Source organism: Chrysemys picta, chromosome 24 (assembly GCF_011386835.1).
Source record: "Chrysemys picta bellii isolate R12L10 chromosome 24, ASM1138683v2, whole genome shotgun sequence".
NCBI lineage: Eukaryota > Metazoa > Chordata > Testudines > Emydidae > Chrysemys > Chrysemys picta.
The window spans coordinates 5,174,584-5,184,837 of NC_088814.1; the positions used below are offsets into that span (position 1 = coordinate 5,174,584).

Here is a 10,254-nt window from a genome sequence, read left to right on the forward strand (position 1 = left end):
ACACAGTAGCACTGCCCCTGCCCCCAAACAGCGCACAAAAATAGACAAGACAGCCATTTTGCAGATGGGGAGTAAGGCACTGAGTAAGTGACTTGCCCAAGGACAAATAGGGAGTCTGGCTGATCCAGTAATTGAATGTTGGTCTTTTGAGTCCTTGCTCTAGTGCTTTAACTACAAGATCAGTCTTTGAGGTGGTCCCTCTAGGGTGGAGGCACATCAGGAGATAGTGTTGGGAAGTTTTTTCTCAAAGTGCTGCCCCTGCTGTCTATGGCTAAATAAAGGACTTTCAGCATCTTTCATTAACACAGATTAATAAAACCAAACTACCAAAAATTTAGCCTAGATTCAAGCCTTGGTAATAGTACAGATATTACAGTACGTATTCTATTACAGATAGATCTGTTCAGCTTCTGCTGTAGCATTGAGGTTTAACTTTTACTAATTGGTCAAACGAGGTCTGTATTTAAGCCAGCACGGCCACTTGGAGCAAAGAAAATAAACTCTTTTCTTCCTGTGTAGGCCGGATGGACACCAGAATAACCTGCGGAGTGCTGCATATGAAGCTCTGATGGAAATAGTGAAAAACAGTGCCAAGGACTGTTACCCTGCTGTCCAGAAGACGACTTTGGTCATTATGGAGCGGCTGCAGCAAGTGCTGCAGATGGAGGTAGACAGACGCCAAATTTGCTACCAGGGTCACAGGGCAAATATAATACTCCGCGGCATAATCACTTTGCTGTATTCTGGCTTTAGTCTCTAGCCAAATGAGTTCTTCTGTTGATTGACTATATAGCAAGTCTTTTTGAGAAGCTTGAAGTGGAACAAGCCAGTTTAAAGCTGCATTCCTTCTGGTCATAGCACTGCCGTTGCGGTGGCATCTTAGTGTCCATGATACAACTAGAGACCTTTTTTCTAAGTGTTAAGAGTCTGTTTTTGTTCTCCTACAGTCCCATATCCAGAGCACATCAGACAGAATCCAGTTCAATGATCTTCAGTCTCTACTATGTGCTACTCTACAGGTAAACCACTTTCTTACCAGTTCTGACATCCATGGAGAGGAAATAGGCAGAATCTTGTGAACAGAGTGCACGCTTGCAGATGAAATTTTTAAAATGAAATTCGCTCCTTACACCCAAGTTAGTGTGAAAAGAGCAGAGGAGTTTAAACATATGAAAGGATGGAGCCTTTCACAACTAAGTGCCCGGTTTAAAAACCAACAAAATACTCTTGGTTTTTGTGGAACAGAACACATCTTACCAGCAATATTTAAAGTAAAATATCTGTGCAATTTCACACTGGCTGTCATGTTAGTGTAAGATTGAACAATCACTCACTTTTGTCAACACTCGTCAAAGAAATTAACAGTTTTAACTTGTTCACTGCAGCTTGTGGTTGGAGTTCAATACTCATTTAAATTTGCACTGAAATTAAACAACTTGGTAAAGAACACCTCACGTGTTTTGGGAGCGTTAGTGGGGGGAGGGATAGCTCAGTGGTTTGAGCATTGGCCTGCTAAACCCAGGGTTATGAGTTCAATCCTTAAGGGGGCCACTTGGGGATCTGGGGCAAAATCAGTACATGGTCCTGCTAGTGAAGGCAGGGGGCTGGACTCGAAGACCTTTCAAGGTCCCTTCCAGTTCTAGGAAATGGGATATCTCCATTAATTAATTAATTCCACTTGCTTGCCTAGTCTTAAAGGCTACTGAAAACTGCCATCCTTTTTCTAAGCCACTTGGGAAATCCATCAGACAGTCTTTCTGCTATCACGTGATATCTGGCAGCATAGCTTTCTGCTGTCTGTACTGCAAAAGGGCTGGAGCTGCTGTGGGATCGTGCCTACTGTATGTGTTACAGCATTGCTGTAACTTTTCTAAAGTGCAGTTAATACCTCTGTATATTACTGGAAAATATTAGCATATTATAAGCTTTAATGAACTTCTCCAAAATACTTTACAGTAGACATGGATTCAGCATGCTCCATGCAGGATTCAGAAGCAGACCCTGCTCTCTCCTGTATGGTAACATTCCTAGAGGTGTGTTTTGAACATCACGTACACTGACATAAAAGCCGTTACTGAACACCCATCTTTATCTGAAACTCACTTTTCCCCCCTGTTTTTGTTGTGTGCTCATTATGGGTTCATGACTTCTCCCATTTCCATTAACGTAAGAGTCTGAAATGATTTAACACCCTCATGTTCAAAATTTAGGAATGTTGTAGAAAACCCTGTTTTATAGCATCGATGGTAAAACGTGTCCTGCCTGTTAATACTATGGTGTACATGAAACATGCAGGGCAACTGGAATTCCCTATCGCTTCATGGGGCTACCAGCAAAATTCAATTACAATCCACAATCGGAAATAAAATTGCTATGAGATTGTTACAATGGGAAATGAGCAGTGTTAAAAAGGGATTGCTTAAGTCTAGCCAAACATAATTCCCGGCATAAATTAAATGCCCAGAGATCAGCCTCTCTAGCAGGAAAGATAAACTCTGCTTGTTCTGTAGCTGGAAAATCAAGGATAGATGAAATGAGAACAGCATTCTGTACTTGTACTGACAAAGCATTTTTTGCAGCAATGGTTTTCAGAGCAATAGTTGATCCTTTTTTAAAAAAAAAAGCATAGTATGGTTTTGATAAAACTGTAGCGTTCTGAGCTAGTGTGGAAAATTCAAAGGAAGAATTTAGCCTAATGTATATGGGAGTAGTGTATTACAATCTCTTCCTTTTTTTTTTTTCTTCCCCCTTCCCCCAAACCTAGAATGTTCTCCGGAAAGTGCAGCACCAGGATGCTTTGCAGATCTCTGATGTGGTTATGGCATCTCTGTTGAGAATGTTCCAGAGCACGGCTGGATCAGGGGGAGTGCAAGAGGATGCCCTCATGGCAGTCAGCACCCTGGTGGAAGGTCAGTAGTGGCGACTGGAAAAAAAAGTCTTTTGCTTCATTCAGTGCGCAAACAGCTCCGTGCGAACAAATCAGACTTGTAGTTTTGCGATTGGCACTGTGTCTATCCCGGACAGCTGCTACTGTTGATGAAGGCTTAACGTATAACATCCTTTGCTAAATAGTTGAGTTTACGCAGATGCAAATTTAACTGCATAACTACTCCAGAATAACGGCTCCAGATCTGTGAAGGTTTGAGGCTAGCCGCTCCAACAAATCAGATGACGGCTTGATTCTCCCAGACTGTATTTCTTGTGTGTGTGTTGTTTTCCGAAGATAACATGGGTTGTGTGTGTTGAATAGGCAGTATATAGGACTTTCTCTTTATTTTTGTACAGTGCTTAGCACAATGGGCTGCTGGTCTCCAGATGCTATTGCAATGACAATTAATATTCTGGTTTACATTTGCTGTTATCTGTCACCATTGATTTGTGTAGTGATGTCAGCGCTTGGTGTATCTTTGTGTCTTTAAAAACCACACAGAGCAGAGACTGAAATTTATTTTTTTTCGTTGCAAATTTTGATTCTTACTAAAGTTTGGGTTGCCGCATACCAGACCGTTTTAGAGCTTCATTGGGATTCCTCTTTACAATGCTGTTGCTATGGCATGATATTGAGCTCTAGGAATGCATTGTGTTTTCAAACACTGTACGTTTGGATGTGAACGTTGGGTGCTGTTAGAAAGCCATATGAGAGTCGCTGCTTTGTTAGAACAGGTTTGTGACTTTGCCTGGCATCCCCTTTTGGGGGCATAGACGGGGCGAGGAGGGGGAGGTTGAATGATTTGTGACTACGCTTGAAGTGATCGGTATCCTGTGAGTGGAATCAATGGAATTGATTGGCCGGCTCTGCAAGTGAGGAAGAGGAATGCCTGATTGCTGGGGATTGGTTGTGACCCTGGCTAACGGGCTGACTTGTGAATAAACAGTATGATGCCCTTTTTGGGCAAAGCCATTCTCCTTGCCAGAGGTTAATAGTAACTTGTGGGTTAATTTGTGATAAGGGGCTGGGGGAAGGCTGATATGTAATATAAAAGGAAGCCTTTTCCTTCACCAAATAGTTAAATGTTCTTTAAATACAAGTACCCCAAATATTATTCTACACTTGGGCCCCACAGTTCTTCCATAGCTGAAATAGAAGCTGGACAACTGTTCCGAAAGGAGGATTTTACTATTGTCTCATTTATGCTGTCTCCCACCCCCAATCAACTTTAATCCTACAAAGTAGGACTTCTCAAACTGGTGTAGTGTGACCTGGCGCTGCCCCACGCATCCCCACACTACTGAACGCTGCGTGGAAAACCCCACCCAGGCTCAGCCATATTTTTTGCCATGATCCCACTTGCACAGTCCTTTGCAGCCACAAAACAACCCAGATATGTGTAGTCTGGGTAATTAAAGGCTGAAAACCACTGCTCTAAAGGGTGCTGTGTATGTATTGGGGGAACCCAGGTCCTCTGTGGGAACCCTGCAGCCACCTCTGAGCACAGGAAGGATCTGTTCCTTATCTTCAGTGGACTGCATCTCCTACAATTCTCTTGAAGTCCATTTTATTACAAAAGGATGTTTTCCACTGGTGCTCGATTCGTAGTGTAAAATCTTGTGGAGAATCAGTTTGTCATGCTGCTGTTGAATGTACATCCTGAGAGCTGCAAAGGACTGGGTTTCCTTGTTGTAGACATCAGGCGAACATGTAGACTGTCCTGTGGGGATTAGACCTAATCAGAGTGTTTTCTGTGCAGTCTTGGGTGGAGAGTTCCTGAAGTATATGGACGCCTTCAAACCCTTCCTGGGCATTGGACTGAAGAACTATGCAGAGTACCAGGTAGGACCTGAACCTGGGAGCCCCACGTTCAGAACTTTTGCATCTGTTGGTAGTTAGGGATTTACAGAGTTCTTCGGGATTGCATCCCCTGAGGCCTATTGGCTTCTGGTGAAGAAGCCAGCATGTGGGCACTGTAGGAACTCAGTAATTACTGGCTGCACTTGTAAATGAATGTATAGACTCTCCTCTATTTAAAATTGTCCACCCCAGGCTGTCATCAGCTTGACACCTGAGGTTCTGCATTGACTGCATATTCAGTGGCATTGATCAGGAGAGAAGTTGCTACTAGGAATGAATTTCCAATAGACCAGGCATGCCATGGTATTTACTCTGGTGCTGATCCTTAGAACACCTGGCTGCTGAACTTTTTCAGCATGTCTCTAAAACACGTATCTGTCACTCGTTGGCATCTGGAACTCTCGCCCCCGATCGGGTAAACTTATTCAGATCCCTTCTTTATGACTTAGCATTTCAACGGTTAACAAAGCTCTGACTTTCATGGGCAATTGCAGACAAGGGTCACTATTCAGTGATGATTTTAGATCCTGCCTGTCGCAATGCCATAATTTAGTGTTTTAATAGGCTAACCCTGTAAGGTCAGGCAGTGTGGGGAATACCAACTTATACTGGGTTGGTGCATACTTACTGTTCTCTTTGTAGGTTTGTCTGGCTGCAGTAGGCCTAGTTGGAGACTTATGTAGAGCCTTGCAGTCCAACATCTTGCCTTTCTGCGACGAGGTTATGCAGCTGCTCTTGGAGAACTTGGGGGTAAGTGCTTACCTACTTTTAGCCAGTTAAGCAAACTAGCTATTAGTGGCGATAAAGGAAAGTGAGAGGCAGAGACGGTATTGGGAGAAGTTAGAGATGTTTGAAAAAGGTTATATCAGGAGACGCAAGCAATATATAGCTAGCGAACGTGATAATTTGAAGAGAACTCGGGTGTCCTCTGTGGGGGGAGGGGATTTACGTTTCCAGTCATTGATCTCCATTTCCAATCTCTCTCTTTCTCAGAATGAGAATGTCCATAGGTCTGTGAAGCCTCAGATTCTCTCTGTGTTTGGTGATATTGCCCTGGCCATCGGAGGAGAGTTTAAAAAATATCTAGAGGTTGTATTGAATACTCTCCAGCAGGCCTCGCAAGCCCAGGTCGATAAGGTAAACCAGAAGCGCACTTGGCAGCTCCTTCTCCTCCAGCGTGAAATACGTCTGTCTTAGTTGCTTGCCAAAGGCCATTGTACAGGCATGTTCTTTGTTTTCCATCTAGTCGGACTATGACATGGTGGACTACCTGAATGAGCTGAGGGAGGGCTGTCTGGAAGCTTACACTGGCATCATTCAGGGACTGAAGGGAGACCAAGAAAATGTGCATCGTGAGTATTTTGTCCTGTAGCACACTGCCTTTAGGGAAGGGGGACCTTTTTTTAAAGGTATGCTGTAACTTAAGCCTGCTACACTAAACCAGTCATTTCCTTTCAGCGGATGTGATGCTGGTGCAGCCCAGAGTAGAATTTATTCTGTCTTTCATTGACCACATTGCTGGAGATGAGGATCACACAGATGGAGTAGTAGCTTGTGCTGCTGGGCTGATAGGGTAAGCGTTCCAGACTCCTTTGGCTAGAGGATAAGTGACCGCACACTCGCCAGGTAGATTGTTAGTACCGTAAACACAATACATTACAAGAAGTGCTTTCTTTAAGGTTATCTGCTTGAATTGGAAATGGTTCTTGAGAGACCGGAGCCTGTAAAGGGACTTATTTGAATCTTCCTTCATGTATCTGAAGTACTAACCACAGAATCTTGAGTTTAGGATTTTTGTAACTCATTGTTGGGTTCTAACCCAGGAACAGGCGTGAAACTGGAGGACTGTGCAGAGTGGTGGTTCCTCATCACAAGCTGTGTAGCAGCCCTGTATTTGCTCCCTGTCAATCATTGCCATGAAGGGACAAATTGTATATGCCTTAAAAGGAGTCAGGGACAATGATCTTAAAGGAAGGCTCCATACAATGAAATTTTCAGCTTGTGAATTGACAGTGAAGGGCCCAGTTCAGCTGTCATTGAAGTCAATGGGAGTCTTTTCTCTTGACTTCAATGGGAGCTGGATGGAACTTCCAGGGAGAACATCCTTTGGACAGGAGACATGGATGTTTCCAGCTAATCGCCGTTTAGGAGACTGTTTGGCTCCCATGTTGCTGACCATATGCAACATTTAAAAAGGGACATTAGCTGGGAGTCGGTCTTCTCTTGTTGCTAGCAAAAGCTGATCTAACTGGCATGTTTCTGGCTGTGGCATTCAGCAAGCATTAAAGCCCATTCTCTCCTCTTTGTTTCCCACAGGGATTTGTGTACAGCATTTGGAAAGGATGTACTGAAATTAGTAGAAGCTAGACCCATGATACATGAACTTCTCACTGAAGGAAGAAGATCCAAGACAAACAAAACAAAAACCCTTGCTACCTGGGCAACTAAAGAACTGAGAAAACTGAAGAATCAAGCTTGGTAAGGACCCTTCTCCCTTTCCCTCATATTGTGAAGTGACCACACCGGTTAAACTTCTAAGCTCAGGCCCATTGAAGGAGACGCTTCACAGGAGCCTCGTGCTATAAAAAGGCTTTTCCTTGTTGAGCTTTCTGTAAACTATCCCTTTAAAACTATAAAGCCCAGATGGCAACTGCTTGTTCCTAGAGAAAAGAACTGATGCTTGAGAGTAACAAATCTGGAGTAAGGTCCTCTTCACGCTGGAATCAGAACTATGCTGCTGTAGCTGCTAAGGAGTTCTAGTGGGTTCCAGCATGCTTTCTCTGGGTCACGTGGGCATGGATTTTTCTGAGGTTTAGTGGTTGGTTGTAGCTAGTAAAATTTAGACCCCCAGTATGAGTAAGGGCTTTTAAAAGGAACAGAGTGGGGAACAGCTTTCCTGTGCACTCTGGGATATTGTGATTCCTGAACTTGGAATTCACGGAATGACGGCCCCTTCTGGTTTTGCGAAGATGCTTTTTCCTCGGCCTCTTGTAAGTGGCCTCACGTTGGCTCCAAAGAGGGGCTTTTTTAAAATTTCTACCCCTGTCCCTCTTTGATTGCAGATCTGTTACCATTGGGATGACACCCGAGACCCCCACTGGAAATCTCCACTCTTTTGAAAAAACCCGGAAGTGAGGAGTGTGCACGGATGCTGAATGTTTGGGAATGAGAGGATGAGTGAGTGAGGCTTGAAACACACCACATTGAAAATCCCGCCACAGCAACAACAGCAGCGGCGCTGTTCGTGAGCTGAGCACTGACTTGCGTAGAAAACCTGACATCGGCCGTCTTGAGGAAGAGGGAACGACTGGTTTCTATCAAAAAATAAGCAGTCTCTTCTTCCGACAGAGACTAGAACTAGCTTTTCTGTCTTTTGGCCAGTGCGAAGCGGAATGACTAGTTTGGGAGAGAGGAAACTAGGTTCACCTGTGGTGCTCTGTGTTTGAGGTCTGGCTTTTGCTGCTGAAGAGAGATGGAGTCTGGGTCTCTGGCCCGCCTTCTGTAACCTTTGCCACACAATGCTGTCAGTGCATGGGATAAAAGGAGGGGTGAAGGATTTTCAGTCTAAGAGTGAGTGTGTGTGAATGAGGCGGTATCCACATTCTCAACTTCAAGTCATTGCAGTTTATCTTTTCCCAAAAAAGGGTTAGCAGTTGCATTTCACAAACTAACCGAAGTTCAGTCTACTGATGCAGCATAAGAGATGTAAAAAGAAAAGAGAAAAAAAGGAAAGTCGCTCTTTAGGGCTTTTTATTTTAGGGAAACACTGACGAATGTTCAGAGCTCCCGTTCTGAGTGACGCTTTTCATGATCTTGTTTCATCAAAGCGCCTTTCCTTCCTTAATATTGTTCAACTGTGAATGTAGAAATGGGGGAGGGGGGGAAAAACTCTTGCGTTAGAGGGATTAGAAACAAACTGTCAAACAAGATTTCAGACTTAAACAAACAAACAAACACCATAAATGTAAGTGCTCAGAATTGGCAATGAGAATGCAAAGGGAAAGATCTCTCCTGACTTGTACTGTAGCAGCCCGAACACCCACTAAATTGTGCCAAAGAGTTTAAAAACAATAAAGTAAAACTTCAGGTAATATTTTGGATTGCAAAATGAGGATAAATTCAATGTTCAAACAAAATCTGATAAAATGCCATTTGGAAACTGCTTGGCCTTTTGTGCTCTTTTATTTGATTGAATTTAATGTGGTATTGGTCTCTTGCTGCACTTCAAAACAAAAAAGGAAAAAAAGAGAAATTTATATAAATATATATATACTGGCTTGAGCTTACACAAGACGGCACTTGTAAAAGGTTCTATTTTTCCACTGCAGTTGAAGATTAATAAAATGGTGTCAAACATTCCCCAGTACTTTCTTTTTGTATTCTTGGTCTTTCCAATTAAAAGGGGAACCCATTAACTTTTTTTTAACAGTGTACTAAAAGTCTGATGGGCAACCTTGGGACAGATTGGCTGTTTGCCTCTCCCCTTAGCATACAGCTTTTTTCTCTAAAATGAAGGATGTGAAGGATCAAAATCTCTTGTCTCTTTTTAAAATCAGTTTTTTTGTTCTTTGAGGCATAGTCCCTCAATTATTCTGGATTTTATCAGCAATAAGACATGAAAAATAGAGGAGGTGTGGGGTTTGAAACAGTTTTTAATTTCATCTTTATTATGCAGTTATTGATATTACCAGCATTTCTGAATTTGCAGCATTTTTAAAGCGGTTTGCCTGTGGGAGGGAGAAGGGAAAACCATCTAGTATTTTGCAAGAAGCAGGTAAAAATCTGTTTTATCCCCTTCCTTCTCTCCCCAACTGATCCATGATAATGGAATCCACTTCTGTTGCCCATCCGCACTGCAGCATCCACAATAGCTCTTGTACAGGGTATCGGATATGTGCCTTTCAGTGCCGGGTTCAGAATGCAGTCAAAGTGCCGACCTTTGAACCAGTGTACAAAAAAAATCCCAGGTGTTTAGAGGAGAGGACAGCTCTGTTTGTGAATTGGGAGAGTTGACCACCTCAAAAACATTGGTTAGGGAGAGGCCTGGGTCACATTTCTATTAATGCCTTTTCTTTTTGTTTCGTTTCTTGACGTGGGTTGGGGTTTCCTAAAAAAGCCATTCCTGAAGTTGGGGAGGGGGGACGTGGAGGGGAGAAATCTGATCATTCCTCAGTGCTACCTGTTTCTGTCCTGTGTGGCTGTTCAGCTGTAGACAGCAGGAGAATAAAGTACACTGAGACAGTAGTAGAAACAAATCTTGTGTCTGTCATGTTTTTGTTCCAGGGAAAGCAGTTCTTGAAACTGTTCAAGCTAATCCTTAACAACTTTCACACAAGCAACACCATCCCACAGTGTGGTAGTGAGGAAAAACTGGTCTGTCACCTCCAGTGTTGGTGCTACGCCTGCAACTGTTATCCTTTAATCCTGTAACCACTGTGGTTTGGAGAGAGGGACAATATAATATA

General features: G+C 43.2%; 1 protein-coding gene across 1 annotated transcript in view; it reads left to right on the forward strand.

The window, feature by feature from the left end:
* Positions 1-10,044, forward strand: part of KPNB1 (karyopherin subunit beta 1) — a 33,467-nt gene extending 23,423 nt beyond the window's left edge. Inside the window, exons 13-22 of the mRNA XM_065577714.1 lie at positions 520-667; positions 948-1,019; positions 2,765-2,909; positions 4,689-4,771; positions 5,432-5,539; positions 5,783-5,926; positions 6,036-6,141; positions 6,248-6,362; positions 7,106-7,267; positions 7,852-10,044. Coding sequence (XP_065433786.1) covers positions 520-667; positions 948-1,019; positions 2,765-2,909; positions 4,689-4,771; positions 5,432-5,539; positions 5,783-5,926; positions 6,036-6,141; positions 6,248-6,362; positions 7,106-7,267; position 7,852 — 1,084 coding nt within the window. The 3' untranslated portion in view covers positions 7,853-10,044. The remainder of the gene's footprint in view (positions 1-519; positions 668-947; positions 1,020-2,764; positions 2,910-4,688; positions 4,772-5,431; positions 5,540-5,782; positions 5,927-6,035; positions 6,142-6,247; positions 6,363-7,105; positions 7,268-7,851) is intronic.
* The last annotated feature ends 210 nt before the right edge of the window (positions 10,045-10,254 follow it).